At 41.5% G+C, this 19135-nt stretch overlaps 1 protein-coding gene across 2 annotated transcripts; it reads left to right on the top strand.

Moving 5' to 3' along the window:
- The first annotated feature begins 264 nt into the window (after positions 1-264).
- On the top strand, positions 265-18187 carry C1GALT1 (core 1 synthase, glycoprotein-N-acetylgalactosamine 3-beta-galactosyltransferase 1). Of its 2 annotated transcripts, XR_011048523.1 has the most exons (5): positions 265-320; positions 9240-9479; positions 10552-11219; positions 13657-14110; positions 15292-18187. XR_011048523.1 is itself a non-coding variant. In XM_068404850.1 (4 exons), the coding sequence occupies exons 2-4, from the start codon at positions 9257-9259 to the stop codon at positions 13864-13866; spliced, it is 1101 nt and encodes a 366-aa protein (XP_068260951.1). In that variant the 5' UTR covers positions 265-320; positions 9240-9256; the 3' UTR covers positions 13867-18187. The 2 variants fall into 2 exon arrangements, 1 of the variants encoding a protein (XP_068260951.1); XM_068404850.1 differs by having other exon boundaries at positions 13657-18187.
- Positions 18188-19135: the final 948 nt, after the last annotated feature.

Genomic DNA, 19135 nt, shown 5'->3' with positions numbered 1-19135 from the left:
CCGCCGGCGGCCGTGCGCACCCGAGAACGTGAAGGGATGAGCGAGCTGCCACGCGGCGGGGCCCGCCCGGCGGGTAAGGGTTAAATGCGCCTGCTGGGGCTGGCCACGCCCCCCACCGCTCACCACCCAATGAGCAGACGGCGGGGCGGGGCGGTACCACCCCCCCCGTTTCGTGGGTGCGCAGCGCGGGGCAGCGGGATGGTGCTGGCGGCGGAGCTGGGCGGCGGGTCTGGCGGCGGCCTCCCCTGCGCGCGGCCAACGGCAGCCTGCGCGCCGCGTGGCTGAGCGCGCGCCGGGCCCCCGCCGGCCGGGGAGGCGAGGTGAGGGGGCGGGCGGCGGCGAGCGGCTCTGAGGGGGCCGCGGCGGGCCCCGGGTCGGGCCGTCGTTGGGGGGAGGTCGGCGGGCAGGCCCCTGACGGCAGCGCCCCGTCTGGGGAGGCGACGTGAAGGAAGGTGCGGAAGGTGCCTTCCTGCGGTGACGGGGCGGTGCGTGTCACGCCGGCGGCGGCCAGAAGGGTGCCCGCAGGAGCCGCGGTTGCGGGGACGGCAGGTGCCTGGCTGCGCGCCTGTGAAGGAGGGGCTCCGAAGGAGGGGTCTCCGTGGAACACAGCGAGTCCCTCAGAGCCCCAACGGAGGGAGCGAGGTGCCTGCTGGGTGGCCGAGGGAATTGCTCGCTGCTCCCCACCCATCGCCTTCTGCTCCTTGTAACGGGGACTTCCTGGAGTGACGTCGCAGTTCCCTTTAGTAAGGACTAGGGTAGCAGAGGTCTAGAAAGCCGTGCTTGGGGCATGGTAACTTGTTGCTGAAGGAGGGTGTCAGCGTTTGGAATGAGAAAGGAGATTACCAAGATCTTTCTTCCCTCTCATCTGTGCTGTGGGTTGTTACACATATTATTTCAAGGCTGTTATCGGCCAACTGTACCAAAACACCTTGCTGTCGTTGTCTGTATTTTTTTGGATGGAACAACTAAGAGTTTTTGATGGGAGACGTTCCGCTCCAAAGAAATGCTTACAACATTATTTTTTTTTAAAAAAAACACAAAATACTTTTGAAAGTGAAAAATACAATCTGTGCTTAGTTGATAGGAAACTGCAGCAGTTCACAGTAAACCTTGTTGCAGGCAACATAACCAAATGTACAACTGTTTTGCACATAGCTTCATTTTAGAAGCATATGAATATGTGCTTACAAAGCTTCTAGAAATAATGGGACTTAGTGAGCAGAAGACCTTTCTTGGGCATTGCACAGCTAACTACGTTTTCTACGTTTTGACTTTAATTATTCTGATGTATTGCTTGACTGTTAAGGATATGGTAGTAGTGATCCATTTCATTGCTAATTATGCAGCACTCAAAGGACATTTACATTCTGTTTCATGCTGGAGCCTCAGAGCTTCCCCCTCACTTCGTCAGTAAGGTATACGAGGAGGAGCCAGCTGTGTGTGTAGGGTAGCCATATTTCTCATAGTTAATTTATAAAATCTTAAAAGTTTTTATGGAATGACACAGGGATTAAACATGTACAAAAATATCTAGAGTTCTGTTCCGCGTTCTGTAAATTTCAAAATCCCAGATTTTTTTGTTGTTGTTGAATGTGTTTCCTCTTGAAAGAAGTTCAGAAAGTTACATGGTTGAGCTTGCTTAGAAGTATTCATTTTAAAGGTGGTTGGAGGGTTTTTTTGAAGGGCGGAGGTGGAGCAAGCTCCAGTATCATATATTTTTGCATGGGGATTCCCTAAGTTTGCTTTGGATTGGGAAGGTTCCTTGTTGGAACAGCTAGCAAGGTAAGAACAGTCTTTTGGATTATGTGATAAAAGGCTCATCACCAGGACTGCACGGAGGCACAGCAGGGTGAGGGGGGGACCCCATTAATCTTGTCAGAGGATGCAGCCCCCAGTTCTGTCACTGGAGAGCCATCAGCCCCACTGCCCAGGTGTGACAGGCATCAAGATAAGTCAACAGAAAGGTGCTCTGGAACAGCTTACAAGATTGAGGGGGGTAACTGCCTACTGAATATGGGACATATGGGATGCAGGAGGAGAGCATCTTGTGACTGTACAAAGCTTATTATGAGGTGCTCAGGGGAGGGACTAAGGGGAGGGCACAAGGTGGTTTGAGGGGGAACCAGTATGGGAAAATAGGATAAGGGGATAAAGGGCCTGGGCAATTGTAAACAAGTGGCTGGTCAGTCTGTCTGGCTATGCCATGTGGCAGATTACCACAGCCTGACCTCTTTTCCCATTAACTCAATTTCTAACTGTTTTCCTGGATGAGAGGACTCTCTGCTATATTCATGTGTGCATACTGAAGTCTAAGTGCCAAAAGCTGTAGTGGTACCATAAGTTATAGGGACCTCTGTGTCTGGTGTGCCAGCAACTGGAGAGACTGGAGTGAGCGAGGGTCTAAATGCCAGCAACCATAGTGGAGACTGTAAGTCAGAGAGGCTTGTGTGTCTGGAGTGCCAGTAACTGGAGAGAGCAGAGGGCATGTGTATTGTCTTGGCAAGCATGCCAGTGTGTGGTTGCTAGTGAATATCATGCAGGGTTAGCCAGGAAGTAGATGAGGCGTGGGAGCCAGGTTTTGAGGCAGCTGTAGGTGTGGGACAGGTACTAGTGAGATCAGAGGGTCTTCAGTTCGGCAATATGAGAGTCCAGGAGGTCCAAGCCAGTTACTGGAGGGACTGTAAGATCTGAGGGTCATTTTGGAGGCTCATTTGCAGGTGTGTGTCTGAGCGAGGCAACTGGAGACAAAAGGATCCAAGAGCCAGTTACTGAGTAGACTGAATGTCTAAGGCCGTTTACTGGTGGATCATAGTGTGCCTGTGGGGAGCTGCATACGTGTGTGTGTGTCTGGGTGAGGAGGTCTGCACCAGCAACTGGAGTGGGGCTCTGGGGTGGCTGAGGATTCAGGGTTGGTTCCTGGATAGATTGAGTGTCTGAGGCCAGTTACTGAAGGGATCCCCATTATGTGTATGTGTATATTCTCCACTAACAGACTTTTGTGCTGGTCAGCTAGGGAGAGGAGCAGCATAAGGCCAGACCATGTTTGCATTTGCATGAACACTGTTTTTAGCTGTGTTGATCACAGAATCACAGAATGTTAGGGATTGGAAGGGACCTCGAAAGATCATCTAGTCCAATCCCCCTGCCGGGGCAGGATTGCCTAGACCATATCACACAGGAACGCGTCCAGGTGGGTTTTGAATGTCTCCAGAGAAGGAGACTCCACAACCTCTCTGGGCAGCCTGTTCCAGTGTTCGGTCACCCTCACCTTAAAGAAGTTTTTCCTCATATTTATGTGGAACCTCCTGTGTTCCAGCTTGCACCCATTGCCCCTTGTCCTGTCAAGGGATGTCACTGAGAAGAGCCTGGCTCCATCCTCATGACACTTGCCCTTTACTTATTTATAAACATTAATGAGGTCACCCCTCAGTCTCCTCTTCTCTATGCCAAAGAGACCCAGCTCCCTCAGCTTCTCCTCATAAGGGAGATATGGTCAGCCATGTATATATGCATGTTTGCACATGCAGCTATGGGAATATATCCTCAGCCTTGTTGCTGGCTGGACCTGGGGACGTGGAGTTGCAGCAGCGCCATCCATCAGGCTGCCAAGTTCAGCGGCCCCTAACATGGGAAAATTACTTGTTCTGTAAGTTTGAAGATGCAGAAATTAATCAAAACTTACGTTTAGATCCACATCTACAATGACTCTTACATTGTGATAGAATTTTAAAACATTTGTTGGTCTGGTTGATTTTAAATTTTAAAACATTTGTTGGGGACCTGAAGTTCAAGGGCAGCCTTGGCTGCAGCGACCGCGAAATGGTGGAGTTCAAGATCCATAGGGCAGCAAGGAGGGTGCGCAGCAAGCTCACCACCCTGGACTTCAGGAGAGGAGACTTTGGCCTCTTCAGGGACCTGCTTGGTAGAGTCCCCTGCGATAAAGCTCTGGAGGGAAGAGGGGCCCAAGAAAGCTGGTTAGTATTCAAGGACCACCTCCTCTGGGCTCAGGAGTGATGCATCCCAACAAAGAGGAAGGTAGGCAGAAACACCAGGAGGCCTGCATGGATGAACAAGGAGCTCCTGGATAAACTCAGGCACAAGAAGGAAGCCTACAGAGGGTGGAAGCAAGGGCAGGTAGCCTGGGAGGAATACAGAGAAATTGTCCAAGCGGCCAGGGAGCACATTCGGAAAGCTAAAGCCCTGACAGAATTAAATCTGGCCAGGGACGTCAAGGGCAACAAGAAATGCTTCTATAGGTATGTCAGTGATAAAAGGAAGACTAGGGAAAATGTGGGCCCTCTCCGGAAGGAAACGGGAGACCTGGTTACCCAGGATATGGAGAAGGCTGAGGCACGCAATGACTTTTTTGCCTCAGTCTTCACCGGCAAGAGCTCTAGCCTCACCACCCAAGCTGCAGAAGGCAAAGGCAGGGACTGGGAGAATGAAGAACCGCCCACTGTAGGAGAAGATCAGGTTCAAGATCATCTAAGGAACCTGAAGGTGCACAAGTCCATGGGACCTGATGAAGTACATCCACGGGTCCTGGGGGAACTGGTGGATGAAATTGATAAGCTGCTATCCATCATTTTTGAGAAGTCGTGGCAGTCTGGTGAAGTTCCCACTGACTGGAAAAGGGGAAATGTAACCCTCATCTTCAAGAAGGGAAAAAAGGAAAACCTGGGGAACTACAGGCCAGTCAGTCTCACCTCTGTGCCTGGCAAGATCATGGAGCAGATCCTCCTGGAAACTATCCTGAGGCACACGGAAATCAAGGAGGTGATTGGTGACAGCCAATATGGCTTCACTAAGGGCAAATCGTGCCTGACAAATTTGGTGGCCTTCTACGATGGGGTCACGGCACTGGTGGATGGGGGAAGAGCAACTGATGTCATCTACCTGGACTTGTGCAAAGCATTTGACACTGTCCCGCATGACATCCTTGTCTCTAAATTGGAGAGACATGGACTTGATGGATGGACCACTCGGTGGATAAGGAATTGGCTGGATGTTCACACTCAGAGAGTTACGGTCAACGGCTCGATGTCCAAGTGGAGATCAGTGATGAGTGGCGTTCCTCAGGTGTTGCTGTTGGGACCAGTGCTGTGTAACATCTTTGTCGGCGACGTGGACAGTGGGATTGTGTGCACCCTCAGCAAGTTTGCCAACGACACCAAGCTGTGTGGTGCGGTTGACACGCTGGAGGGAAGGGATGCCATCCAGAGGGACCTTGACAGGCTTCAGAGGTGGGCCTGTGCAAACGCATGAAGTTCAACAAGGCCAAGTGCAAGGTCCTGCACGTGGGTTGGGGCAATCCCAAGCACAGATACAGGCCAGGCGGAGAATGGGTTGAGGGCAGCCCTGAGGAGAAGGACTTGAGGGTGATGGTTGATGAGAAGCTCAACATGAGCTGGCAATGTGTGCTTGCCAACCATATCCTGGGCTGCATCAAAAGCAGCATGGCCAGCAGGTCGAGGGAGGTAATTCTGCCCCTCTACTCTGCTCTTGTGAGACCCCACCTGGAGTACTGTTTCCAGCTCTGGAGTCCCCAACATAAGAAGGACATGGAGCTGTTGGAGCGAGTCCAGAGGAGGGCCATGAAGATGATCAGAGGGCTGGAGCACCTCTACTATGAAGACAGGCTGAGAGAATTGGGGCTGTTCAGCCTGGAGAAGAGGAGGCTCCAGGGAGACCTTCTAGCAGACTTCCAGTGCCTGAAGGGGGCCTACAGGAAAGTGAGAGAGGGACTTTTTACAAGTGCATGTAGTGATAGGTTGAGGGGGAACGGTTTTAAACTGAAAGAGGGGAGATTTAGATTAGATATTAGGAAGAAATTCTTTACTGTGAGGGTGGTGAGACACTGGAACAGGTTGCCCAGAGAAGCTGTGGCTGCCTCCTCCCTGGCAGTGTTCAAGGCCAGGTTGGATGGGGCTTTGAGCAACCTGGTCTAGTGGAAGGTGTCCCTGCCCATGGCAGGAGGGTTGGAACTAGATGATCTTTAAGGTCCCTTCCAACTCAAACCATGCTATGGTTCTGTGATGTGAATAGGGCCACCTACATGAATACCTAAATAGATGTATTTGTTTAAGTGGCTGTGATAGAGCAGTGGAACATAACTTAAATTTAAACCTAGGCTTTTGTTGTAGGTGTTTTTTAAAATAGTGTCTGGTTTTGAACTCAAGAGAAGTAAAAATAGAAATGGGAATAAAAATGGGGATCTTCTAGTGACCTGGTAGGTTTTGCACTTACCTTTCCCATCTCTGTATGTCATAGAATCATAGCATCACAGAATGGTTTGGGTTGGAAGGGACCTGTAAAGATTATCTGGTCCAACCCCCTGCTATGAGGAAGGGCATCTTTCACTAGATCAAGTTGCTCAAAGCCTCATCCAACATGACCTTGAACACTTAAATGTTTTGCATGTCTTGCCCCTGAATAAATCCCTGTATAGAAAAGAATGTCAACAAAAAGTCGGAGTGGGGATGCTTGTCATAAGAACTGACCTTCCTCTTAGACATTTTCTGGTTCTGGTCTAATGCTATAGCATTCAGTTATTTTTGCTGGCAAGTTAAAAAACTCTGCTTATGTTAAATATTAAGATCATATAAAAAATGAAGATTTCTGCCCTGTTTACTGATGGAGTTTATAAATGTATGGATACATACATGTGTATATAGTGGTCCAATCTGTTGATATAAAATTGATAGAATGATGAGCAGATTGTTTTAGATTGAAAACTGTAACTAGAGGCATTTCATATCAAATATGAAGTATAGCTTCAGCATCTGTCCCTACCTGCTCCCAGAAATCCTCTTTGCTTGTGGAATACTGCCAGATCAACTTCTGATTTCCAAATGTGATGAATGCACTTTGTTCTCTTTTAACATTTTCAATATACTTAAAGTTTTTTTTCTAAAGAACCTAATTTAACATAATTCCATAGTTTAATAAGTAGCAGTTATTTTCAGGTGATTCTTTTTTTTTTTTTTCTCTCTAAGCAAGAATAACTTTAACATCTGTTAAAGCAGATAACTGAAATTGTATGGCAGAGACACCTAATATTGAAAAGTGGAACAAAGGAGACTTTTTCTTTTAGAAAGTGCTGTAGCTATGCTGTATGCACGCATGGATTTTAATTTTTCCCTGTTTAATATGTGGAAGGAAGGCATTGGTTTATTCTGGCCCTCTCCCTTTGTGTATTGCAAATTTTGAGGGAACTTTGTGGTGGTGGATGGGGAAAGGAAAACAAAAAAATAATAATTTTAGTACAGTGGATACTTTTCAGTGTCATAGGCTGCTTATGCGTATAGGCTTTTCCTGGAATGTTTTGGGGTTTTACTTTTTTTTTTTTTTTTTTTTTTGGAAGGCATCTGATCTAAATCCTCATGTTTTCTTCCCAAGTTAGTGGCTTATAAGATGATAGAAATAAAGATGGAAACCAAGTCGTTTTTTCAAGGCCTGGGTGGATCATAAATGATAATAAAGTCAATTTTATACTTTAAGATGTGATGTGTGAAGGCAATGGTTAATCTCCACCAGGATGTAGTACTGAATTGAGGGGAGACAACGTATGATTAAAAAATTGTATAATGTGCTTTTTAATGTTAAAGAACTATAGCTCCTTATCAACCACAGTTATAATCATGTGAATTTGATATAACTTTTAAGTTTCTTGATTTTTATTTTGTGCCTCAAGTTGTGTTTCCAGTTTTCTTTCCTTTTTCTAGCAGTGTGGAAAGAAAAGCATATCACATTAGAGCTGCTTCACTCTCAAATGATCTAGATCTGCATGCGTGCGGTAAAACTGATGATTTCTGAAAGTGCCAGCCTAACAATATGCACACCTTCTTTCTGTCCTCTCTGCTTTCCGTTCAGGAGAGCGCTCAGACAGACAGAAAGGTGGTATTTGGAGCGTGTGTTGCTGCAAAGCGATTCGTGCAGCTTGCTTGGGGACAGTCTTTTTCCAATAAACTCTGCACAGTCAGTGAGAGAAGTTGGTGCAGGCTAAATGAGTTGTTTTGGTGGCTGCAGCTCTTTTCTAATCGATGGTTTTCATCGATGCTTTGTACATTCCATAATTTTCTTTTTTTGGCTCCCTAACTAACTAAATTGGGTTCTGCCAATTGACGTTAAGAATGATCCTGATGGAGGGGAACATCATCAGCTTGTTTGTAAGGCTCTGGCTTGAATCCAGTGTGTATTTCACACTCAATGTTTTTGTAGTTTAGTCACAAATTACTAGAAAATTTCTCAGCCCTGTGCAAAGATGAAAAGCCCTCAGGCCTCAACAGCCTGAAATTGCTTTGCAAGTGTTTAATATATAAAAAATCACACTTGTTTCAGATGCATATAGCTCACTTTATGCAGGTGTAGATGCTGGTTTTGTTTAATTTTATAAAAATGGTCAGCCAAGTCCTTTAGTTTTTGAGGAGCAAGGGTGTGGCTGAAGTGAAGGGGTTTTTTATTACTGCAACACAAGGTTTTTGATGTGTAGAAGACGCCTTGAGGCTGATGTGTTCTCTTCCTCCAAATGTCTTTTAAAAATGAGTGTTTCTGTATGTAAATTAAGATGTTGTCATAGTCTTTCTTCTCAAAGTCTATCCTCAGTGCTTCCTAAAAGTGGAAGGAAGACTGCCCTACTTTGAGAGTAGGTTTGCTTTTATAACTCTTCAAGATATGCTTGTGTTTGACAACTGTTAAAGAATTCCTGTAATATACTTACTCCTGGAGTTTAAGTACATCTCATGACCATATTGTGTCTTGATCTGTAGATTGCCTTTGACCATCATTTAGCTTCATAGAAGACTTAGGTATTACATTTTATAGCACAGATTTCTTGGGATGAAGAGAATAAAGAAGTGAACATATATTACAGTCATATAATTAGGATATTGCACTTTAAATGTATACATTCTTCTATAAATATAATGAATGTTTTTTGTACGTACACTCACGTACGTGAGTCGTGAGTCGTGCTTTATGACTGTCCTTCGTAATTTTAAGCTAAAGAATATATAGCAGGCCTTTTGCACTAAATTTATCAATGGGTGTACAATTTTATCTGAATATTTGCATTGCTCTTGTGCTTAGATTTCCATGCAATTCCAGGGGAGCTGAATCTGAGCTAGAACTGAAATCTCTACTTCCAGAGATTTAGTCGTTGATTTCTTCCTATCGTTTTAGATTTGATTTCTGTATTAAGCAGCTTCAAACTTAATGTATTTTTCATTTGTTTTTGACAGCGTATTACCTTCAGGAGATGGCCTCTTCTAAGTCTTTGATGAACCTTCTAACCTTCACTTTTGGATCAGCCATAGGATTTTTCGTATGCTATCTTCTATTTAGCATTATACTAGAAGAACAGGTTAAGATCCAGCCTCATATCCTTCACAATGATCCACATGGTCAACACTCAGCAGATACCGATAACAATCAGCTGCAAGGACAAATGAATTTCAATGCAGACTCTGGACAGCATAAAGGTATTTTGTTACACCTGACTAATATGCTCCCTTTTCATGCATTGCAAAATATTGTTTTCTTCCCTGCCAAGAATTTGTATGAAAAAATGTACTATAATGCACTCACTGAGGATGTTAATAAGTAATTTGCTATTTAAACATATTTAAACTGCAGACTTTGTAAGGCAAGTTTGTGAGTGTTTCACATGTGATTGTAGCAAATTGTTACAAAGAAATCTGATCTGTTGTTGCCTAAAGTGGAAGCAGGAATATTGTAGGACCAGTTATGCAGATCTTACTCCCCATGGAATATTCTTTTACGTGAGTTAAAATCACTCAGTATGTATCAAGTGAAAATGTTTCTTTGAGGGAAATGGATGCTTTGGCAGCTTGGAAAACATTATATTACAAACCTCAAATAACTCTATTTATTCTGTTGGATTGTCTGCAAATAAAAACATTTTAGCACAACAATAATACTAATTGCATAGTATCCTAACTTATTTATTCTGGGTTTTTTTTGCAAATAAGATTTAACTTGTTTTGGTGATAAATTCTTTCTTTCTGGCTTACCATCTGCTTTTTCCTTCAAAAATATGTTGCTGCTTTAGAAATATTTATTGGGTCTTGTTAGTTAACATGAATATATATAACAGAGCTTATTAGCTTTTTCACCTTTCTGTGTTGTAGTCATTAAGTTGTATTAATTGTGAATGGCAAAAATATTCAGCTTTTTAATTTTCATTAGTCCTCCAACACCATCAAGACGCCTCCAAACAGTTTCTATGTTCAGATCAAGGTTTTCTAAAGCCACACTTCCATGAACAGATACCTGTTTTGATATGGCTCTTGGGCTCTCCTTTATCCTGTGAAGTTGAAGTAGCTTTAAGAATTTTAGTTTCTTGGTTTTGGCAGTCTTGTTTTCTTCGTAAATCTAACATTAATTTCAGTACCCGGTGCATTTGGAAGCAAACGCCTCTTCTCTCTCTGCATGTCTTTTCTGATCTAGAAACAGAATGTCTGGGGGGAGGTTGCTCTTAGCTTGTTTTGCAATCAAGTCTAATATTGTTTTGGAACTTTCCTCTTTTTTTAGATGAGAATAAAAATATTGCAGAGGGACTGTATCAAAAGGTGAAAATACTGTGTTGGGTCATGACTGGACCTCAGAATCTAGAAAAGAAAGCCAAGCATGTTAAGGCCACTTGGGCCCAACGTTGTAATAAAATACTTTTTATGAGCTCGGAGGAGAATAAAGACTTCCCAACTGTGGGCCTAGAAACCAAAGAAGGCAGGGACCAACTGTACTGGAAGACTATTAAAGCTTTTCAGTATGTATATGACCATTATTTTGATGATGCTGATTGGTTTATGAAAGCAGATGATGATACATATGTTATATTGGACAATTTGAGATGGCTTCTTTCAAAATACAGTCCTGAACAACCAATATACTTTGGAAGAAGGTTTAAGCCTTATGTGAAACAGGGCTACATGAGTGGAGGAGCAGGATATGTTCTGAGCAAAGAAGCTCTGAAGAGATTTGTTGCTGCATTTAAAACGAACAAATGCTCTCACAGTTCCTCTATTGAAGACCTAGCACTAGGAAAATGCATGGAGATCATTAATGTGGAAGCAGGAGATTCTAGGGATACAAGTGGTAGAGAAACCTTTCATCCCTTCATTCCAGAGCATCACTTAATCAGAGGATACCTACCGAAAACATTCTGGTACTGGAATTATAATTATTATCCTGCTGTAGAGGTAAGTCCTTAGGAACCTGGTACCCATTTTATGAAGTACATCTTATGATGTGTATGAACGTGTATGATGTGTGTATTGGCAGTTTAGTAGCAGCTCAATATATTTGAGGAAAGATTTTGTTGTGATATCCTGTGATACGCCTGGGTGTAGATGTGTTAAATACACTAATCAACTAGAAGTTGATGCTAAGAACTTAATGTTCCAAAAGAGCTAGTGAATCTTAAATTATTATTGCTATTGCTGTTTTGCTATGTTCTGTGGACAGCAAAAAATGATGAAACCTTTTGGACACATTTGTCTAGTGTCATCACTGCTGCCTTCCTTGCAAAGTTGTTTTGTTTTGTTCCCTCAGATCTCACACACAGTGTCCCTAGATTCTCCTCCTGCCACCCAGCTCCCAGTGTGCAGTGAGAATCAAGACCAGCCTGGTTCATTCCAAGCTGTATGTGCTTGCTATGCAGAGCTGGGTCAAACAGTATGGCTTAGCTACATTAAAGCCTACTGAAAGGGAAGGTGGCACTGATGCACCTTTATTTTTACCCAACGGCATATTTTGCATAAAACCTGTAGAAGTAGAACTAATTTTGAGGCTTGCTCATGATTGTAGTTGGTTAACGTTGGCTAAGAGATTCCCAAGTTACTGGAGGGGCTGGTGGGTAATGGTGTGTGTGACTGTAGTACCTGTTAGTCTTTTTCCATCCAAAGGAGATGTGCTGCAATGTACTTATCACTGATAACTGTGTGTGGTGTTACCTGGCTTGAATGCTGGTAGCTGCCCTGCCCTCACTTTTTAATTGAAGGTTGTTAAAATGTACATGTAAGTGAATTCTGTTGGAAAGATTATGGAAGACTGAATGTTGCATAGAAGTGAAATAAAAGCATGAACCAAACAAGGAAAGATGGTTAGATTTCCTTATGTAGTTGTACTGGAGTTTTGTCTGCTTTCTGTAGAAGTGGAGGCAAGCGTGAGAGCTGGCAAAGCTAATTTTTTAAAAATTCTTTTATTGTAGCAACAAAAATAGCATTTACAAGCTGAAACATTCTTACTGCAAGAACTGCAGATTGTCCTTTGTGTTCCACATCTGAAATGTCCAGTTTAAAAAAAAAAAAAAAAAGAAAAAGGGGGGAGGAGCAGGGCACTATTTGAAATTAAAGTGATCTGAAGCGGTTCTGCATTGTAAACTGATGATCATATAATCTGTGACGTTGCTTCTTTTTTTAGGATTATAACCTCACTTTTAAAGGTGCTATTTTTCAGCAAGTTTTGAGATCATCATAAGTGGCCAAAAGTAAGGATAGGATGTGGGATTTTTTACACAGTAATGTTGGGGAAAAAAAAAAGTCCCATTCTTCAGTAGACTCTTTTCATTGTAAAGCATCTATTTTTATATTCTATTCAGCAGCTAGAGCATTTCTGTAGCTTAAAACAGCTACAATACTGTATTTAGTGTGGCAGGATGCAGCAGCTTTAGCTATGGTTGTAGTTCATGCGTGGCTGAGCTGTGAACAGTTACATCTGTAACTGATGCAGTGGTGGTGGGGATCCATAATGGAAATCACATATTTGATTCTGTCCTATCATATTTGTGTTTGGATAAAGATTACTTCATCTGGTATCAAAAACAAGCTATATCGATAAAACTTAGCAAGTATTGAAAGAAGAACGATTATATAACAATTGTTCTCTTAAATGTCTTTAAATATTTTATCTTAGTTCCAATTAGAGCTGGAATATTAGCAGCTTTGCAATCAAATCCGATTAAAAAAACCCCACAAAACTACCTTGCAGAAAAGCATTCTCAAAGCTGAATTTGACCTAGAAAATGCAAGTTGTAACAAGTGTGTTAACAATGATCTAGCTCTTAAAAATGCTTAATAACGTCAATGAAATTAATAAACTTAAAAAAAAAAAAAGTTCCAAAGTGATTTGTCACAGCTTTCTAGATGTAGGAAGTTAGATACTGACAGTTTTGCTGAACTGTATAATGTGTGAACATGCACAGGTGCATGTGCATGCATGTTTGGCTTATATACTGTGGATGGATGCTGTCATGAGTTAACAAGTGTGTGTTGCGTCATCTATAAATGCAATGCATTTAGACCTGCTTGCAGCTTCTTGGTTTTGTTTAAACACCAGCATAAAAAAAGAAGTATAGAAAAGCAAAAAACCTCTGACATTAATGAGGGCAGCTGTTTTTTTCACTGGCTTGATTACAGAAGCAAAAGTCTTCGTCCAACTTTAATTTGGAAAGATGCTTTGGCAGATACATCTGATGCATTTTACTTGCCTCACATTAAGTTTTGAAGGATATGAATGACTGATGATAGTGAATTTCTCATCGCAAAGTCAAGTATGTGTTTGAATTCTTCCTGGATCTTTAATCCAGGGCATGCTTTGCAATTCTTGCTGGTTATTTTGACTTGTTTTGTATTTTAGGGTCCTGGATGCTGCTCTGATCTAGCAGTTTCATTCCACTATGTTGATTCTGTGGCTATGTATCATTTGGAATATTTGATTTATCATCTCCGTCCACATGGCTATTTGTATCGGTACAATCCTGATTCGGCAAAGAATCCAGAAGAACAGAACAAAAATGAAGCACTGGAGGATAATCAAGAGCTAAAGCAAAAAATTTCTGAGAATTAGTTCGACTTTGAAGAAAACAAAAAGAAACCAGTACAATGAATAAGAGTCTCCTCAAACTCCTGCATGAAGCTTGTGGACTGAAATTACTCATGGTGATTCTTATTTCAAAAATCACATTGGCTGTACTGCTTGTCACTGTGTGCAACAGAGTCCAGTGCTGGCTCTGACTGTTTGGGATAGTGTGACCTTGCAGCCCAGCTCATGAAGATTTGGGGCCCTAAAGCTGTGAAATAGGAGGTTCCTGGTACGCTAATATCTGGAATAATTTGTATAAAAAACATAGTTGTCGGGTTCAAAGATAATCATACAGTATTTCTGTTCCTTTCTCTGTTCTCTGTTTCCTTTCAGATGTTCTGTTAGGTCAGTTCTAATATAAGAAATTGGATGCTGCACAGTCAAATACTTCATGATGGCTTTGCTAGTATCCTCAATATCGTGAAGTTACTTTGTGTACCTTGCCCTATAAGGAAGGGAGAGGCGTGAAAATAGTCTCAAGTCTGCTTTGCCTTAATGACAGACTGGTTATTATGAATAGGCAGAGATCCACCCAAAAGATTAATCTGAATTGTTTCAGAAATGGAATTCACTGCTATGAATTATTTAAAAAAAATTTTAAGTCTCTATTGTACAAAACAATATGAAGTTGGATCCCTACTGTTTTAGGGAGAAGCCCAGAAACAGTAACTATTGTGTAAATTGCTGTGGTGATGCAAGCTGCTTACATATTTGCCTGTGGCTTTTTTTTTGTGTGTATTAACTTATCCTGTTGGTTGAATGGATATAAAAATTCATCTCGGAATTTCTCAGCATAAGATAAGGTAGATGCTTTTTGAAATAGAAGTCTGTCTTCCATCACACCTTCCATGTAAACCAGAAAGAATAGCATCTTAGCAAAGTTACAGTGGCATTTTAACAACTTGGTTTCAGCCAGTATTATAATTATTTCTATTTAATTTTCACATAACTATACTTTGAGTTTGTGGACCTTATTCATTAGAATTTTACAGATACAAACAAGTCCTATTTTAAAACTGCAGCAAAGCCGATTTGACTGCTTCCCTACACATCTAGTTTATTTGGCTGAAGTACTTAATTTCATGTTTCTGAACAGTTTTTTTCCTCGACTTTTAAAATTTCTGCTGTATCTGCTTCTTGTTACCTTTTTCAGAACAAAGTGTTAAATGATCCTTATTTCACTCTTTTTGAAACTGAAGTATGTAGTTATTCAGATAAGCCAGCCTGAATGCAGGAATCTTTCAAAGTGCATTAACTTTTTCCACTACTTTATGAGTATCTCTGCCTCTTAACTGAAAACACTTTCTTGGTGTGGGACAAAATAGGTGTTTTAATTACTGAAAAATTTTCAGAGGCCAAGCCTATGTTTTATATAGTTAATGTAAAACTTTCTGTTTTTCTCTTTTTCAGGTTGAGTGAATAGCAGTATGGTGGATGGGGTTAAGCTTGACATGTAGTGTGTCTTTATTCCACACTTGAACAAAAGTTTCTTCATCTTTTTATCGCTTTTCACCTTCATCATATTGATGAATTTGGACATAACCCGATTACCTCCAGTCATTGTTTTGGAAAGGGCACATACTGGTAGCAGACAGCCTTATTTACTACTGCTGTCCTTCAGGATGTTCCTGGAAGAGGATATTACCATAAAGTACTGGAATTTTTTTTCCAAAGACAGTTCTTGTACAGATTGGGGTTCTATCTGTTGTCCAACAGCAAAGAGTCATGACTTCCTTTCTGACCATTGCTCTGCAGCATGATGGCAATTACTGATAATTCTCATGGAGTTGAGATATTAAATACATCTTCTCTGCCTGAATATAGGCTGGGTTCATATGTCAAGTATTAGTTAAATGAATAGTTCCTGCGGGGTTAAATGTGTTGGTCTTTTATGAGCAAGACTGCCTCTGAAGTACTGAAAGGGACACAAGCTTTATTTTATGTTAGTTGACTTAAGAAGAAAATTATAACCGAGTTTGTTACTTTTTCAGTCTCCAGTTTGCTCTAGTCAGGGGGATGTTTGTCCAGAGGAGAACGGGTGGTACCATGCGGAGAAGTGCTTCCTTTTGTGAGCTAAATGTTTATCCCACGCGCAGCACAGACCAATAACATTGTGAAATCCATATGGTATTGATAACTCCAGTGGCATTGTTCAAACATGCAATTAAAATTTTCTGGAATACTTAAGGAAGTTATAAAATGAAATCAAGATCCCAACTTCATCTCTTCATAAATTCAGCCCATGTAGAAGATCTACTGAACTACTGTACTGTTCCTTTATTACCGCTTTCTTCCTCAGTTCATCCATGGGGATTTAAAGATTTTCTTCCACAGCAAGCAGAACTGGTCTTGCATATTTTCTGCAGATTTGAGTCCCATGTTTGCCCTGTGCTGCCCTGTGAAGTAGCATCATTTCCTCTTCATCTTCCTTAGTGTTCTGACTATCCTGTCTTTTGGGTTTTCAATTTCATCATGCATAAGTCTCAGATGGACCAGAGGAAGCAGGTAGTGAGATATTAGAGCTCCGCACAGGTTGGTTGCTGAGGTGGCAAGTCAAACCAGCCACTGCTGAGCTCATGATGAAGCCTTTTCTCAGGAGCAGTTCTAATTCTTGTCTGCTGCCCAGCTGAGGCTTGTGGGTTTAGCAGCGTGGGGCAGGAATGTCCCTTTCCACAAAACATGCAGGACCTCAGAGGGAATGGAGAAATAAAGGAACAAGATCCGTTTCTTGAGGGAGTAAGGCTAAGAGTGTACTACCTTGTGATAAATAGGTGGCCTGTCTGGAGAAATAAAAGTAGCCTTTACTTCAACCATCCATTCTTGCTTTGTTTTAAAGTGTCCTTGCTCTTAGGCCCCTGAATCTATTTCTTTTGCCTTCTAACAGCACTGCAAAGAATTTTTTTTTTCCTTCCAGGCAAGCCAGAAAAGCATCGGTTTTTACATTCTGTGATCATAACAGAGGACTGTTGTTCTCCGTTGAATTGTGTTGCCATAACAATGAGCTGATACCTCTGAAATAATTAGTTTGTATCTCACTCCCTTCAAAAGCTTCCATAGAGAAGGTTGGCATGTGAACAGTGAGTATAATTTTCATGTACAATATTACACTACTATTAGCAGTTTGTTATTTCACTTTTGGGTCTTTGTGCTTTGAGAAAGTATTTATTGAGTCTGAGTATTTCTGCAGCCCAAAGAGGCTACTTTATTTCAGGTGGACAGACCTTTCTGAAGCACAGCAACACAGGCTCTCTTAGGCTATGCTGATTATTGCTCTGTGGTTTTGTTTTGCTTCTAAAAGAGGTCTCTTAATTTTATAAAACCTAAACGCTTCCATTGGCACCATCATGATTTAAATGCCTCATCTAAAAATTTTGAACTAGTTTTTTTGAAATTACTAGGCAGCAGTTGTTTGCACTTGGATATGGGAATGTTACTTAGTGTTACAGGGTAACATTTTACCTTTGTGTTAAGTGTTCTCTAGTTTGGAAGGAATGAGAGTGCCAAGGAGTTAACCTTCTGTTCACTGTTCTTAATCACAGGATGGTATTAATCTTTGCAGAAAAAGACCAATTTTACTCTTCTTTCATTCCCAGTTAAATTTGCAGTCTATATTGGTCTTATTGAAGAGGTTAAACGCTGGTGATGTTAGCACCATCTCTCATTTTGCGAAGCCCTTTTTCCAGTACCTTTTGCCTTTAAGGACTCTTTCTTTGTTTTGCTTTGGTGAGGGTACATATTAAAATCACTTTTCCTTCACATGTTGCCATTTGTTCTGTTATGCTTCCAGAAGTATAAATTTTAGTGAGCAGCTGATAGACCTTATAAACAGTTTGCTATCTAAACAGGGTGTTTTATCTTTGTACAACAGAAAAGCGTGGGTTATTTCTCTGAGGTACCTGCTACTGATGTTGATAGTGCACGCACAGATGAAAATAGATCCCTCAATACAGGACCACTTGGAAAGGCAATTTTGTCCTTTTTCTGTCAAGAAAAGCTTCTGTGGAACTCCAAAAGTGTAATTTGCTTTGCTTTACCATATTGTATTTAAAATACTCCACAAATGTTATTAATGCTCTAAAAGAATTGGATATTGCTGCTGGACAGTATGCTCCACTTAAAACCTGTGAATGTTTCACTTTGCAATTGTAGGTAGTCGTGTCCCTAATGGCAGGTATAAGTTGGTGACTTGTCTGGAATGATCACCATAAGGGTTTGTTTCTTAAATATATTCTTTGAAGTGCCTTTGACCAATTTTTAGCATCAAAATTAAGTTGAGAATTGAATAAATAAAATAAGTTATCTCATACACAGCTCATGTCTGTCTTCATTTATCCGTCCTGTAGGCTAGTGGTGTAGCATAGCAGCATGATTTAGTCTAATAAAAACATTCTTTTTTTCTTGGGTGGGTGCAGGAAAGTCAAAAAGCTTCTCACACTTGCTATGTTTTCTGTTGTTATATTTATGCTATTAACAAATAGGTAGCTACCTTGAAAACAAAGAAGATATTTTTTTTTAAGTGTAAAATTCGTAAGTGCTAGTACTAGATTCACAGAAGCAGGCTGTTGTTTCTGCATTGTCCTGATTTTTCAGTGTCTCCACATTGTTACACAGTCCTGAGAGAACTGACTATACCCCAAGGGTAAAGCAAAACTGTTCAAAATTAACCACCTTTTTTTTTTTAAAATGATTTATTCTTTCAGTGAACCTCTTCTGCAAAAAAACCTGTTAAGATTTAAGTGTTGTGCTTTCTAACCTAGCTTTCTGCTATTCATGCAGAATAATACTCAGCAGTAAAGAATATTCCACTTACACAGATGGAAATGTCCTTATGTGCAAAATGTTGGTTGTTGGATGCGGTAGGCACAAGCACGGTACAGCTGTTTCGTTACCTCAAGTACTTTAATGGACCCTGCTAGTACTATTAACCTGGATTAATTATTTCAAAGTGCAGGAAGTGTGTGACAACCGATTTAACCATGCTCAAAAGCTAGAATATTTTAGCTAAGGAACAGCAGCCAATTGAACAGATGATAAAAGCTCCCCTCTGAAGTTTCAGGCGTAGGTTATGCTTTTATGTGCTGCTACTACAACTTTCAACCGTCAGGATCAAACTAGATCCAGCAAATTGCAGGGTGATGCAAGTACTGTAGCTGGACAAAAACTACAGCTACTGCTCTGGAGACAAAATGTTTTGTAAGGTTTTTTTAATAGGTAACGGACTCTGCATATTTGATTACCAGAAGTTGTAGACCCA

The sequence above is a fragment of the Nyctibius grandis genome, chromosome 7 (genome assembly GCF_013368605.1).
Source record: "Nyctibius grandis isolate bNycGra1 chromosome 7, bNycGra1.pri, whole genome shotgun sequence".
Classification (NCBI taxonomy): domain Eukaryota; kingdom Metazoa; phylum Chordata; class Aves; order Nyctibiiformes; family Nyctibiidae; genus Nyctibius; species Nyctibius grandis.
The sequence above is the reverse complement of the archived record's forward strand: the minus strand, read 5'-3'. Positions and strand labels throughout refer to the sequence as shown.

What these genes read in the sequence shown, in the direction of transcription:
- C1GALT1 (XM_068404850.1), top strand. Translation starts at nt 9,257, where the DNA reads ATGGCCTCTTCTAAGTCTTTGATGAACCTTCTAACCTTCACTTTTGGA. An exon ending in AGACTCTGGACAGCATAAAG is followed by an intron (nt 9,480 to 10,551) that starts GTATTTTGTTAC and finishes CTCTTTTTTTAG; the next exon opens with ATGAGAATAAAAATATTGCA. An exon ending in ATTATTATCCTGCTGTAGAG is followed by an intron (nt 11,220 to 13,656) that starts GTAAGTCCTTAG and finishes TTTGTATTTTAG; the next exon opens with GGTCCTGGATGCTGCTCTGA.